Source organism: Heterocephalus glaber, unplaced genomic scaffold (genome assembly GCF_053883595.1).
Source record: "Heterocephalus glaber isolate CG9 unplaced genomic scaffold, H.glaber_assembly_v1.0 deba00001479, whole genome shotgun sequence".
Classification (NCBI taxonomy): Eukaryota; Metazoa; Chordata; class Mammalia; order Rodentia; family Bathyergidae; genus Heterocephalus; species Heterocephalus glaber.
The window spans coordinates 7,731,753-7,746,189 of NW_028258316.1; the positions used below are offsets into that span (position 1 = coordinate 7,731,753).

The window sequence follows — 14,437 nt, forward strand, 5'->3', positions numbered from 1 at the left end:
TCCCGGCGGCCCGAGCTAGCGCGGGACCGAGCGCGGGGGGCGCAGGCTGCGAGTGGGGGCCGGAGGGAGGAACAATGGCCCCCTCCCCTCCCCGCCGGCCGGAGGGTGGGGTCTCCCCGCCCCGCCTCCCCGCTCCTCCCCCGCCCAGGCGATGAGGTAATCGCGCCGCCGAGAGGCAGCGCAGCCGGTGCCCAGCCGGTCGGTCCCGCGCCCCAGCCCGGCGCCGCCGCCCCCTGCCCGGCCGCACCATGGCCGAGCGCTGCAGCCTGTGGAGCGCGCTGTCCGCCGCCGCCTGCTGCTTCTACCGCGGCTCCTTCGTGCAGGTGCAGGTGAGGGCGCCGACCCTGCCGGATGGGCACCGGTTCGCCGGGGCCGGGAGCCGCAGCCCGAGGGGCCGGACAGGGGGCGGCGCGGGAGGGGGCGGGGTCTCCGGCCTCACCTCGGGGCGCCCCGCGGGGTGCAGGTGCCGAGCGCCCCGAGACTCCACGCTGCGGGCGCTGCCGGTGCTTCCTCCCCCGCGGGAGGAGCGGGTCTGGGCGCGGGCGCCCGGAGGTCCTGCGTCCTGCGGCCGGCACTGGGGCTCTGGGCTGACCCCCGCCACCTGGCTCCCCATTGTACCGGGGCACCGGGCTGGGGTCCGAAGTGGGGGGCAGGACGCCGCGGGTGCTGCGGGATGCCTGAGCTGGGGCCAGCGCGCCCGCCACCCTGCTGCTCCCCAGGTGGCCCTGGGGGTGCTCGGGGCGCAGGTCCCCAGCCCGGCCGGCGGGCAGCGCAGGGGCGGCCGCGGCGGCGAGAGGGTTAAACGGAAGGGGGTGGAGGGGAGGACCCGGACCCCGCCTCTCTGCAGAGCATCCTCGGGGACGGCTCGGCCCGGGGTCGGGATACCTGCGGGAGCCCGAGGGGGTGCCCGGGCGCCGGCTGGTGGGAAGGGGTTAAGACCCCGACCCGGGGTCTCCGCGCTCTGCCTCTCGAGCCCCAGGAGACGCCGGGAGCGTCACCCAGCGCTGCCCCGGGCTCACACACGCTCCCAGCCCGCCTGAATGACGGCCGCGCCGCCAGGAGCGCAGCATCCGCGCCGGCCAATCAGGCGCGCGCAGGCCGGGAGGCGGTGAGATCATCTCTAGCCAATAGCAATGCGTGGAGCGCCGGGATGCTGCATTCGTAACCCCCCCCCCAACTCTTAGGAGCCGGGGACCCCCAGTTTGAGGGTGAGGAGAAGGGCACAGGTCCCCTAGGGCTGCCCACCCTCAGGCGTGTGGAGGACCAAGTTGATCCCTCCCAAACTCTGCACCCACTAATGAGGGTGGGAAGAGGAGCTCAGGCTATCCAGGCCCAGAGAGGGGCAGTGACTGCTTGAAGGTCACACAGTGGCAGAGTCTTGGGGCCAGGTTTGCCTGCACACAGCTTCCTCTCCATCGGTGCCCGCTTGTCCCTCCAGCTTCAGCCGTGCAACTGGGGGAGTTCAGGTGGACGCTGTTTGTCTAGGGGGACCCGGGAAGCCTGGGCTCTGGTTCCCCTTTGCCCTGTGCCTCCCTCTACAGCATCGGGCGTGGTAGAAGGGAGGCCTAGGCTGGAGTGAGCCCTTGAGCTTGAGAGGGAGGGGCTCAGGGATCCCCAAAAATAGGGAGCCTTGGGGAAGGGTGAGGGCTTATCAAGGCCAGAACCTCAGCTCAGCCCAGCCCTGGGTCTCCCTGCCCCTCCTCAGGTACCGGCTTCTGCTAGGTCAGCCTTCCCTGAGCACCCACGCAAGCCGCCCGCACCACCGTCTGTCCCCAGAGCATGCCGGCTCCTCGCAGGCCACGTTTTCATGGGTGCACTGGCAAACTGCCCCTCCCAGCCTTGCCCACTGCAGCAGTATCCCCTTGTCCTCCCAGAATTTTAACCTGAATCATGGCCTCTTCCCTCACCTCATTAACAGCCACTGAACTCCCCTTCTTCCTCCCTCTCCCCACCCCGCACCCCACCCTGCCATTGCTGAAGACCCTGGGTGCTTTCCACACCCAGCAAACCTGTCCCAGCCCTGAGCCTTCCTGCCGTGGCTCAGCTGTGGCTTCCAGGTGACTCCCAACTCCCCAGGGCACCCCTGAAGCCCAGCCGCTCCTGCCCTTGGTGCCTATGGCCCCAGCCCTTGGCTTTGCCCTGAGGGCCCCAACTGTACTGCTCTCCTCCCACCTGCCTCTCCCCTGCCTCCTTCTGCTGGCTTCCCCAGGGCCCTTCAGCCTCAGTGGCAACACCACCTTCTCTGGGAAGGCACCCCAACTCTGCCCCAATGGGACGAGGGACTCACCGTGCACCTCTGAGCATTCATAAGACTCAGGGTTGATTGTGGGTACCTGGATGGGCTCCCCTGGGGCAGAGGACCATCCCAGTCACCTTAGGGCCTCAGCAGCCACACAGAACCAGAGCAAAGGTGTGGAGTGAGAGGGCCTAGCTGTTCCTGAGCTGGGGATCAGTGTTGGGAAGCAGTGTCGATCAGGGAGCCCCCGGTGGTGTGGGAGCCGGGGGGCCGGGAAGGGAACCTGAGGAGCCAGGGAGTGGGTGCAGGACACTAGGGCTTTGGGGAGCAAGGTGTGCAGGGGGAGGCTGTCCTGTTCTGCTCCTCTCACTTGGCCAGCTCTGGAGTCCGCCCATCCTGGAGCAGCCCGGACCGGGGGCTGGAGCTGGGGGAGGCAGGAATGTCCCCTGTCCTCGCGGTGAAAGATGTCTGTGGGGCAGAGCGAAGGCTCTGCAGTGGCCCTGGCCAGTCAGTGAGGCAGCTCTCGCTGCACCCATCTTACCGAGGAGGAAGTGGAGGCCAGCAGTTCACGTGGCCCCAGAGGGCTGGGCTGGGGTCTCTGTGGGGTGCACCTGGCAGCAGGGCTCCCTTCCTCCTGGCCTCAGGGCTCCTGGCTGGGTGGGCTCTGACGTCCGACCCCAGGTGGGTGGGAGGGCAGCGCCCTGGGCTTTTCTCAAGAATGATGCTGGGCCTCTCCGCTGGGCTGCAGTTTCCCCGACTGGCAAGGGTTGCTTGAGAGGCAAGGCGGAGGGACCTTCAGAATTGCAAATGGAGATGTCCGCAGGGTCCCCTGTGCCTGTGGATGGCTGCTTCCCTATCCTCCTCTGTACAACTTGCTCTCCCAGACTGTGCTGTCCACCCAGCTCTCCGCCGGTCCTTGCCTTGGCCTTCAGTATCTGCTGCTTCCTCTCCCACATACACCCGTGGAAATCCTCTCCGCTCCCACTTCAGGATCAGTTTGGTGTCGCTGGTGCCCATGGCCTGCTGGCCATCTCCTCCGGGAAGGCTTCCCAGACTTCTCCACTTTGCCCAGGTGGAGTCGCTGTCCTAAAAGCCACGCGGCTCTTTGCCGCTGTCCAGTACCGTGGTGCTGACCGCAGGCGGCTCGGAAGAAGCTGCCTGGGCCCTGCTTCTTCCTTAAGCCCTTCCTTGAGGACACAGCTTGGTTTATGTATCAGTGCATCCACTCCAGCATCTAATCCAGGATGTGGAATGTGGCAGGCCTGGTTTAGTGGCATTAATGGAGATTGCTTTGCTCCAGCTGGGTCTGGCACTCATTAGTGAGGACTTTTCGGGCACCCGAGAGTGACAGTTCCTGAATTTGGGGAGAGGAGGGGTCCTCGGTGCAGTGGGAAGTTGTGAGAAAAGGAAGAGCAGCTTTGAATCGGCTGCCAACTCTTACCTCTCCCACCCAGTTCTCCAAGGAGAAGTACATCCTGGACTCCTCTCCAGAGAAACTGCATAAGGAGCTGGAGGAAGAGCTGAAACTCAGCAGCACGGACCTCCGAAGCCATGCCTGGTACCATGGCCGAATCCCCCGAGAGGTGAGCGCACCCCGCTGCCCACACCTTGGCTACCCGGGCTCTGGCTTCAGCTAGCAGAGGGCCTCTGACTGTGGCCAGGCAGGCACAACCCGAGTGGTCTGGGCTGAGGCCCGGACTGGGCTGACTCCCTCTCTCTGAACCTCAGTGTCCAGTCTGTGAAGCAGAGGAGACTCAGTACCTACCAAAGGGTTGTCAGGAATGAAGTGGGAGAAGGCAGGGAAAGTGCTAATGTGACGTCCGGCCCCTGTGAGCTTGGTGAACCTTGGCTTTGCTCTTATCACTTTTACCAACTCCAACCTGCACTTACTCCTTTCATTCACACTGTCACTGTTCACTGCCCCCATCCTGGGTCTGGTTGTGGTGTCCCTTGCTGGTCCCGAGTCCCCATGTCCCTGACCCACACATGCCTCCTGCAGGTCTCAGAGACCCTGGTGCAGCGCAACGGTGACTTTCTCATCCGGGACTCGCTCACCAGCCTGGGTGACTATGTGCTCACGTGCCGCTGGCGCAACCAGGCCCTGCACTTCAAGATCAACAAGGTGGTGGTGAAGGCGGGCGAGAGCTACACCCACATCCAGTACCTGTTCGAGCAGGAGAGCTTCGACCACGTGCCCGCCCTGGTGCGCTACCACGTGGGCAGCCGCAAAGCCGTGTCAGAGCAGAGCGGTGCCATCATCTACTGCCCGGTCAACCGCACCTTCCCGCTGCGCTACCTCGAAGCCAGCTACGGCCTGGGCCCGGCCGGTGGTAAGGCCGCCAGCCCCACAGGGACCAAGGGCAGCCACATGAAGCGGCGCAGCGTCACCATGACAGATGGGCTCACCGCTGACAAGGTCACTCTCGGCGATGGCTGCCCCACCAGGTCAGCTGGGACCCCATATGGGGCCTTGCAGTGCAATGGGGGACTCTGTGATGAGCGTGCTGGGGGAGGGGACCCAGCCCACACAGCTGGTCACTCTCTCCGTGACACTCAGTGTGCAGGGGACAGGGGAGCATTGTGTCAGGTGTTTGGAGGTTGGGGACAGGTGTGGCACTTGCTGGCTGGGTGCCCCTGGCCCTGTCCCTCCCCACCCCGCACCTCCATGTGTCCCCCCTCACTCCAGCAGCCCTTCATCGCAGAGGGGGAGCCCGAGTGCTGTCCTGAACCAGAGGCCCTGGTCTTGGTGCCACCCGCTGCCAGCCAGGCCCAGGCATGCAGTAGAGCAGAGGGCTCTGCAGGGTGGAAACCACTGCTTAGGGACTGGAAGCTTCATGGTAACATTGTAATGACACTGTTGCCCCTAGACAAAGGCCCCACTGTGCCTGGCCCTGTGCTGGGTGCCATCCAGGCCCGGTCTGGTCAGTTCCCACCCCAAGCCCGCTGGCTGTACCCCCATTTACAGAGGAAAAGATGGGCTTGGAAGGGGAAGCCGATTGCTAGCAAGTGGTAGTATGCAGATTTGAACCCAGCTTTGTGGATTCCAGTCTAATTTCCCCTAATAGACTGGCCCTATTTCTGTGGCTTCCCAGGCTGTTTGCAAAGAGGTCACAGCCCGTTGTCACCAGCATCTAGGTGGGCCTACACCACCCTCCCCAGGTCTGATTGGATGCTGTCAGCCAAAGAACTAATGGTGGATTCCTGCGGGCAGCAGCCACTTGACCTGTGGTTTGGAGCCAGTGAGCATGTGGTCCTAGGATCCACAGGACACATGTGCTTGAGGCAGGCAGTGTGTGGGAGCAGGCAAGAGGGACCAGATTGACTGCCCTGGCTTCCCCAGTGTCTCCTCCTTCCTGCTAGCCCTCTCCCCAGATAGTTCTCCAAGGTTCCTCTGGCCAGGATTCCCAGGAAGGAACAGTTGTGCAGATTGTGGACTGCACAAATCCTCTTTGTCCTCATCCCAAGGACAGTGGAGGGAGCTAAAATCCATCTTGCCCTCTACTTATGATGTTGAGGGAAGTAGTGAGGTGCCGTGTCTACCCTGAGAATGGGTGCAATTGTGAACTCACACAAAGGCAATTTGGGTAGCAGAGTTTTTGTCTGTCTGTCCCTGCCTATCCTCCTCCTGGGGCCAGGAGAGACAGCAAGGGGACTGAGGGGCCTCGGCTCAGTGGGGGTCCCCAAGCCTTGTGCTCTTAGGCTGGTCTGGGGTGTGTGAGGGGGATGCTGGGTCAGGACAGAGAGAGCAGGATAACAGGCAACACTGATTCCGAGCCCTGTGCGTGGAGCAGAGGCTGGCAGTGCTGGCTGGTGACCACTGTGCCCACTGGGCCCAGCCCTTCCTCGAGGCTTCTGTTTTTGTTCTGTCCATTGAGAGTCTGAATCTCCAGGCCTTTTCTGCCTGTGAGGTTCAGGGGACACAGGTGGGGGTGTCAGAGAGGGGCTGAGGCCCGGGACTCTGGGCTCCTGCTCACGAGAACATCTGTCCACAGCGCATCCCTGCCCCACTCCCGGGACTCCATCCGCAACTGCGCCCTCAGTATGGACCAGATCCCGGACCTGCACTCGCCCCTCTCCCCCATCTCCGAGAGCCCCAGCTCCCCCGCCTACAGCACAGGTACGGCGGGGCGCAGGTGGGCAGGGACCTTGGCTTCTGGTTGGCTGTTTCTGCCTCTTTTCTGAGAGCAGCAGCCTGTAAGAATTCACTCTGAAAAGGCCGCTCGTGGTGGCGAACACCTGTAGTTCCAGCACTGGGAGGCTGAAGCAGGAGGATCGCCATTGAATTCAAGGCTACCCTGGGCTACACATGAGCCCTAAGTCTCAGTGCTGTGATGGGCACTTACACACCATGGCTCAGCTCCACTGACCCAGTCCCCATGGCTTTGGCCTGACTTAGTGTATCTATTGCTGGTTGCAATCCTGGCTCCAAACAGGTTGGCCATGCTTTGCTTTTTTGTTTGTTTGTTTGTTTGTTTGTTTTTTGGTACCGGGAATTGAACTTGGGACCTTTCGCTTGCAAGGCGGGCGCCGGAACCACTGAGCTAAATCCCTGGCCCATGCTTTTTGTTTTTTAATAGATTTTTTTTTTGAGCAGTTTAAAGTTTACAGCTGAGTTAACGTTGCAAAATACAAAGAACTGTGCTTACTTTTCTTTTTTCTTTTTTCTTTTTTTGGTGGTACTAGAAATCAAACCCAGGGGCTCTCTCCCACTGAGTTATATCCTTATTTTTTGAGTCGGGAAGGGTTAGGCTAGGTTGCCCATGCTGGGCTTGAATTTGCAATCCTCCTGCCTCAGCCTCCAAAGTGCTGGGATTACAGGCATGCACCACCATGCCCAGCTGTGCTTTCTTATAAATACACAGAAAGTTTCCACTTTCACTCCATAGAAACATGCCCCAGTTCATTGCTGGTTTAAAAAAAAAAAAGACTTTTCAATTGGCTATATTTTGTTTTTGTTTTTGTTTTTCATTTGGCTGTTTTGTCCATGAGGCAGGTAAAGTCATGTGGGCAGCACATGACTCCCAGCAGAAGCTTTTCCTGGGCTTCAAGGTGCTCTGTTGGAGGGTTGCTGTCTCTATGGCTCACCACAAGTCCCGCCCTAAACACAAGCCATCAACTTTGTCATAGCTACGAACTTACCTTCCAAACAATACATTCAAGTGTGAAAGTTAAAACTCTTTACCAGGGCCGGGGATTTAGCTCAGTGATTTTGACGCCTGCTGCTCAAGCGCAAGGACCTGAGTTTGATCCCCGGTACCAAAAAACCCCCCAAAAACTCTTTACCAACTTGGCGTGGTGGCGCACGCCTGTAATCCCAGTATTCTAGAGGCTGAGGCAGGAGGATTGAAAAGAGTTCAAGCCCAGCCTGGGCTACATAGTGAGACCCTGTCTCAACAAAACAAAAGAAACAAACAAAACAAAATAAAACTCCTTACCAGAAATGATTTATGGGACAATCTCCAAGTAATACACCAGAGTCAAGTAGCCCAGAGGTCGAGACTTAAATCCTAGCCCTACCACTGGCAGGCTGGGTGACCTTGGGCTGGTCCCTGAGATGCTGAGCTTCAGCTTTCTCCTCTATAGAAGAACGACCAAAAAAGCACTTCCTTCCCCGGATGCAGGGAGAGGTAAATGGTCAATGTTCAGAGAAGACTTTGTGGGCAGTAAGAGCTCAATGCCTCCCAGCTCCAGTTCCAGTTTCGTTTTGTCGTCCTGGGGATTGAGCCCAGGGCCTTCTCCCTGGCCTACATCCCCAGATGATTTTTATTTTCATTTTGAGACAGGGCCTGGCTTAGTCACTAAGTTGCCCAGCCTGGGCTCGAACTTGCAGGCCTCTTGCCTCCGCCTCCCGGAGTGCTGGGATCGCAGGTGGGCAACCTCACCTCTGGCTTGTGCCGGTACCTTTAGTCTTGTTCACTGGTGTTGCCTCCAGTAAGTCGCCAGCTCTGGGCAGACCTGCACAAATCACTGCTGCTCCCCCACTGGAACAGTCCCGCCCGGCGGCCGGGCTCCCGCGGTGCAGCAGCTAGCTCAGGGCAGGGGCCAAGGCCCTCAGAGAGTCGGGAAGGCTGGTCTCCAACCACTCGGGAGGTGGGCATCACCCTAGTGGCGAGCGGGGACCAGGGGCCCCACTGTTGGGCGCCGCGGTGACCGGTCCTCTGTCTCCTCCCCGCAGTCACCCGTGTCCACGCCACCCCTACAGCCCCCTCCGCCGATGGGCTCCCCGCCTCTCCCTCTCCCGTCGCCCGCCGCTCCAGTGAGCCCCAGCTGTGTCCCGGAAGTGCCCCAAAGCCCCTCCGGGAGTCGGACAAGGCCCCTCACGCCAGCCCCAATCACAGTCTCGGCAAGGCCTCCCCGTCTCCGTCACTCAGCAGCTACAGCGACCAGGACTCTGGCCACTACTGCCAGCTGCAGCCTCCCGCGCGCACCAGCCTGGAGTGGGCCGCGGTGGAACCCTCTAGCCGCCAAGCTCGGAGCTACGGGGAGAGGCTGAAGGAACTGTCGGAAGGCGGGGGCCCCGAAGGGGACAGGGGCAAGGGCTTCACTGCGCCCGTCATGGAAGCCACCTCCTCCTTCAACCCCACCACCTTCCAGTCGCTGCTGATCCCCAAGGAGAACCGGCCACTGGAGGTGAGCCTGCTGCGCAAGGTGAAGGAGCTGCTGGCCGAGGTGGACGCCCACACGCTGGCCCGGCACGTCACTAAGGTCGACTGCCTGGTAAGAGCTGCTGTGCCCCACAGCGGCTTTGGGACAGGAGTCAAGGTGGGGAGGGGCTGGAGTCCAGGATCCTGGCTGTCCTTCGCTGCCCTGTGACTCGGCCGCTCATTGTGTCTTCTCCTTTTATTCCATTTAGCGGTGCTGGGGAGGGGCTGAACCTAGGGTCTTTGCACTCAGCACCATCCAAATATTTTTATTTTATTTATTTTTTTGGTACCGGGGATTGAACTCGGGTCCTTGTGCTTTTGAGGCAGGCGGTGGGACCACTGAGCTAAATCCCCGGCCCTTTATTTTGAGACAAGGTCTCAGTTAATTGGTGAGTTGCCCAGACTGTGCTGGAACCTCCTGCCGCATTCTCTCAATGCTGGGATGACAAGAGTGCACCATCACACCTGGCTTCTTTTAAGAAAGAAAGAAAGAAAGAAAGAAAGAAAGAAAGAAAGAAAGAAAGAAAGAAAGAAAGAAAGAAAGAAAGAAAGAAAGAAAGAAAGAAAGAAAGAAAGAAAGAAAGAAAGAAAGAAAGAAAGAAAGAAAGAAAGAAAGAAAGAAAGAAAGAAAGAAAGAAAGAAAGAAAGAAAGAAAGAAAGAAAGAAAGGAAGGAAGGAAGGAAGGAAGGAAGGAAGAAAGAAAGAAACTCCGGAATGGTGATGCACACCTGTAATCCCAGCACTTGGGAGGCTGAGGCAGGAGGATCAGCAGGAGTTTGAGACCAGCCTGAGCTACATAGTGAGGCCCTATTTCAAAAATATTAATAAAAAGAAAAAACCCACTCCGGGTGAGGTGTTCCACTCCTGTATTCCCAGGAAGGTTGAAGCCAGTCTGGGCCACTTAGAGAGACTCTCGAATTACAAAGGGCCGGGGCTGTTGGATGGAGCTCAGCGCGCTGGGTTCACTTTCGAGTACCAAAACGTCTTGAGTACCAGACGGTCTCGCTTCCTCCGGATGTCGGTTTGGCCCTGGAGTTGGGCAACCTGAAACGCAGGCGTGCGTGCGTGTCTCATTCTCTCCTGCACTTGGGGACACTGACGAAAGTCACCCGCGGGTCCAGCCCCACAAAGCCCGACTCCCGGCCCCCACGCCCCCTTGTGGAAGAACCCGCAAAAGACTCTCTGCCCCTCAATCGTAAAGGCGGCGACCTCTGGTCGGTAGCAAGTCTCTTTGGTCAGCTAAGGACACCAATTCTCTCTGAGCCCGTTTCTGCCTCCGTGGGCTGGGACGAACTGATTACCTAGTTACCAGGCCTCAGAGCTCAGGAAGCGAGAAGAACAGAGGCCGAGACGTTGTTCCGTGAAGGGGCTGGGCGGGTAGGAGGAACCCAGGTGACCTTCCGCAAGCCCCTTCTTCCTTGGCGTCAGGCTGGCCTCTAGAATACAGGGTCCCAGTTCTTAACCGTGGCTGAACATTTAACACATTAGGAACCCTGAGCATGTTCCCATTTATCTCCCATTTCACAGATGGTGAAACTGAGGCCCACTCAGAAAGGTAGACTCTCTTGCCCCGTGTCCCAAGGTTAGCGAGTAGGGCTGGGATTCAAACCCGCCTCCCAGCCGGGCTACCCTCTTAGAGCTCTCCCAGAAGGCTCGGGCCAGCCCTGACAGGAAATTAATCAGCCCTCTGGGCGTCCTTGCAGGTTGCTAGGATACTGGGCGTTACCAAGGAGATGCAGACCCTAATGGGAGTCCGCTGGGGCATGGAGCTGCTCACCCTCCCCCATGGCCGGCAGCTCCGACTAGACCTGCTGGAGAGGTAAGGCCAGCGCCGGCCCAGGGAGCTCGCAGGGACTCGGAGCTGCCTCGCGCCTTTGGCGGTGGCCCTTGGCCAGGGGGACTCTCGGCTCCCCGCCCCCGGAGCTCTGGCCACGCCTCCCATCCAGATGGCCAATCGCATTCCTGCTTTCCCAAAGGCTGAAGGTTTTATCTCTGGATGCTCCGTTTGCATCCCCTGCCCAACACCCTTGCCCCGCCCATCATTTCTAACCTATTTTTTTAAAAAAAATTTTTTGGCGGGTAACAGGCACCTTCCTCTTGCGAGGCAGGCGGTGGAACCACTGAGCTAAATCCTCGATCCTAGGTTTATTCTTTTTTTTTAACTTTTTTTTTTTCGGTATCAGAATCGAACTCAGGACCTTGCGCTTGCCAGGCAGGCGCGGCGCCACTAAGCTAAATCTCCGGCCCCTCTTCATTCATTCTTTTTTTTTTTCCATTCATTCTTAAAAGAACTCTGCTCAGTGAATTCCACTCATCAATCACAAGCCCCACCACCTGGCGCCGCCCTGCTCCTGCCCCTCACTTATACTGACCAATCAGAAGCCCCTAGCCACGCTTTCCCTCATCCTGGCTACCCCCCCAATGCAAGGGACTCTGCACCTTCTCACTTCGGCTCTGCGCTCCGCCCCTCGGTGCCCTGTGACTTGCAGCGGCAAGGCCCCGCCCCGGCCTTGGCCACGCCCCTGACCCACCCTCTCCGACAGGTTCCATACCATGTCCATTATGCTGGCAGTGGATATCCTAGGCTGCACCGGCTCTGCGGAGGAGCGCGCGGCGCTGCTACACAAGACCATCCAGCTGGCCGCCGAGCTGCGGGGGACCATGGGCAACATGTTCAGCTTTGCCGCCGTCATGGGCGCCCTGGATATGGCCCAGGTACTAAGGGGTCCTCAGAGACCGCCCGGAAGAGGGGGCGTGGTCCTTCGGACCGCCTGTGTAAAAAGAGGAAAGGCTCTGTAAACTTCTAGGCATCACTGGTGAAAGGGTAACAGGAAGAACCGACCGAGTTCGTCCCTGCCGACAAGACCAAGCTCTTCCCTTTCTCTGGGCCTCAGTTTCCTCACTTTTAAAGGGCGTTATATGAGTTCAAAAAGTACACGTAGCTGGGGGTGGTAGCACATGCCTGTAACCCCAGCCTCTCCCTAGGCTGAGGCGGGAGGATGACGAATTGGAGGCCAGCCTGGGCGATTTAGCCAGACCTTCGCTCAAAATGAAAAATAGAAAGGGCTGGGGATATCGATCAGAGCGTTTGCTTAGCACACATGAGGTGCTGGGATTAATCAAAGAGGACAAATACACACAAAATGGCTATAACTTTGTGCTGGGAGCTACACTCTTAAGTTTTTATTTGTTTTTTATTTTATTATTATTATTATTTGGGGGGGGTACCAGGGATCAAACTTGGGTCCTTGCGCTTGTGCAGCAGGCGGCGGAAACCACTGAGCTAAATCCTCGGCCCAGTTTTTGTTTGTTTTTTGAGATAGTCTCACTAAGTAGCTCTGGCTGGCCTTGAACACACTGTGTAGCCCAGGTTGGCCTTGAACTCTGCAATCCTCCTGCCTCAGCCTCTCCAGTGTTGGGATAACAGACATGTGCCATCATGCCTGGCTTTACACTAAATATTTACCAGCACTTGGGAGGCTGAGGCAGGAGGATTGCAGAGTTCAAGGCCAACCTGGATCATCTGGAGTTTGAGGCCACCCTGGGCTACATAGTAAGTTGAAGACCACCAGAACTAGATAGCAAGACCTTGTATCAAAAAACCAAAATAAATAATGCAGTTATGATCACTCAAGAGGCTGAGGCAGGAGAATAATCACAAGTTCAAGGCCAGCCTGGGCTACATAGTGTGTTCAAGGCCAGTCTGAACTACAAAGTGAGACCTTGACTCAAAAAAAAAAAAACCTTAAATAAATAAACAAGTAATCCACCTGCCTCACAAGCACAAGGTCCTGAGTTCGAACCCTAGTACAAAAATAAATAAATAAATAAATAAATAAATAAATGGAGCAACTGAGACAGTAGTACTTGCTTAAGTTCATACAGCCTGACCACTTGAGGATTTGAGCCAGACTGAGTGTGGGCCTCTCCTGGGCCTAATACAGAAGGCCGGGGGAGGATGGCAGGGTTCTGGACTCAGCTCTGGCTCTGCCACTTACTTCGGAATAACACCGGACAGGTCGTTCCCCTCTCTGAGCTTCCTTCTCTCATCTGTGAAATGAGCTGTTGTGCAGCTTCACGGGTGAGGTCCCTGCTGGTCCCTTCCTGGTCTGAGTCCCCCCCCCCCGCCCCCGTCCCCCCAGATTTCCCGGCTGGAGCAAACGTGGATGACCCTGCGGCAGCGACACACAGAGGGTGCCATCCTGTATGAGAAGAAGCTCAAGCCTTTTCTCAAGAGCCTCAACGAGGGCAAAGGTACCTGGCTGCCTTGCTGGATGACCCGGGACGCGAGCCAGCCTAGTGTGGGTTCGGCCGCGCCCACATCCCGGTTCAGCCCTCCGGACAGCTGGCGGCCCCTGGGGTTCACCCGGGGCATCTGAAAGGAAAGGGTTGTCGGGGTGGTGGGACCCCCCTCTCCCGGAGCCCGCGGAGGGGCGGCAGTGCCCCCCGGGGCGGCTGAGCCCCTCTGTCCCCACAGAAGGCCCGCCGCTGAGCAACACCACGTTTCCGCACGTGCTGCCGCTCATCACGCTGCTGGAGTGCGACGCGGTGCCCACCGAGGGCCCGGAGCCCTGGGGCAGCACGGAGCACGGCGTGGAGGTGGTGCTGGCGCACCTGGAGGCGGCCCGCACGGTGGCGCACCACGGGGGCCTCTACCACACCAACGCGGAGGTCAAGCTGCAGGGTGAGTGGCGGCCATCGGTCCGCGTGCCTCGCCTCCCCCACCCTCGCTGCTCCCCATTCCTGGAAGCGGCCGGTGCGCAGTTCTCGTCCCTCTGTCCTGCTCTGTCTCCTCAACTCCTCTTTCTCCTCCCTCTCAGGTCACCAAGCAGTTTTGAGTGCGCTGGGTGGACACGGGGGCGACTCAGCTGAGTGTCATGCTTTGCTTTGCTGAGCCTTAGTGTTCCCACCTGCGAAGTGGGTGGGTGATACAGACCGGGCCAGAGACAGACCTGCCTGTCTTCAGGGGGCCTCGAATCCCCTCCCTGAGAAGCTACAGAGAGCAGGCTGCTCAATCTCTCCTATACTGCTTTTGACATTATTTAAGTCACACAATTTTGCTGGGGACAAATTAGAAACTGCAACTAGGGAAAATTATGATTTAAAAAATTACCCAGAGGAAGCTGGATATGGTGGCGCACTTCTGTCATCCCAGCACTCGGGAGGCTGAGGCACGAGGATCGCTCCAAGTCTGAGGCCAGCCTGGGCTACACAGTGAGTTCAAGGCCAGCCTGGACTGCATAGTGAGACCCTGTCTCAAAACAGCAAAACAGGGCCAGGGATTTGGCTCAGTGGCGCCGCCACCATCCTTGCAAACGCAAGGTCCCAAGTTCCATCCCTGGTACCAAAAAACCCAAAAAACAAAAACCACCAGAATGAAACAAAACCCCAAAACTTTTAGTCATCTAGGAAGTCGATGTTGTAATGTGCACTGCCTTGTTCACCAAAGCCTTGGGTTTCGGGTGGGATGGGATGGGGCGGGTAGGGGTGGCATCCATATCGGTGGGTGTGAGGGCCCCAGCTGGATGGGGATCCCCTGACCCTATGCACCCTGCAG

General features: G+C 58.5%; 1 protein-coding gene and 1 long non-coding RNA gene across 12 annotated transcripts in view; one reads left to right on the forward strand and one right to left on the reverse strand.

The window, feature by feature from the left end:
* Sh2d3c (SH2 domain containing 3C) overlaps window positions 1-14,437 on the forward strand; it is a 28,965-nt gene that overhangs the window by 13,964 nt on the left and 564 nt on the right. For 10 of the 11 annotated variants that reach the window (XM_004849309.4, XM_004849310.4, XM_021261999.2 and 7 more), the window contains 8 exons: window positions 3,691-3,819; window positions 4,236-4,681; window positions 6,229-6,353; window positions 8,412-8,953; window positions 10,584-10,699; window positions 11,424-11,595; window positions 13,023-13,134; window positions 13,358-13,564. In XM_004849309.4, the coding sequence (XP_004849366.1) occupies window positions 3,691-3,819; window positions 4,236-4,681; window positions 6,229-6,353; window positions 8,412-8,953; window positions 10,584-10,699; window positions 11,424-11,595; window positions 13,023-13,134; window positions 13,358-13,564 (1,849 nt within the window). Of the gene's footprint in view, window positions 1-155; window positions 330-3,690; window positions 3,820-4,235; window positions 4,682-6,228; window positions 6,354-8,411; window positions 8,954-10,583; window positions 10,700-11,423; window positions 11,596-13,022; window positions 13,135-13,357; window positions 13,565-14,437 lie in introns of those variants that run through there. The other variant, XM_004849314.4, reaches the window with a different exon arrangement.
* Window positions 9,730-10,545, reverse strand: LOC147826072 (uncharacterized). Its single transcript, XR_015439841.1, has 2 exons — window positions 10,182-10,545; window positions 9,730-9,924 (listed from the first exon to the last, which is right to left on the reverse strand). It is a non-coding gene; the product is annotated as an uncharacterized LOC147826072 (long non-coding RNA).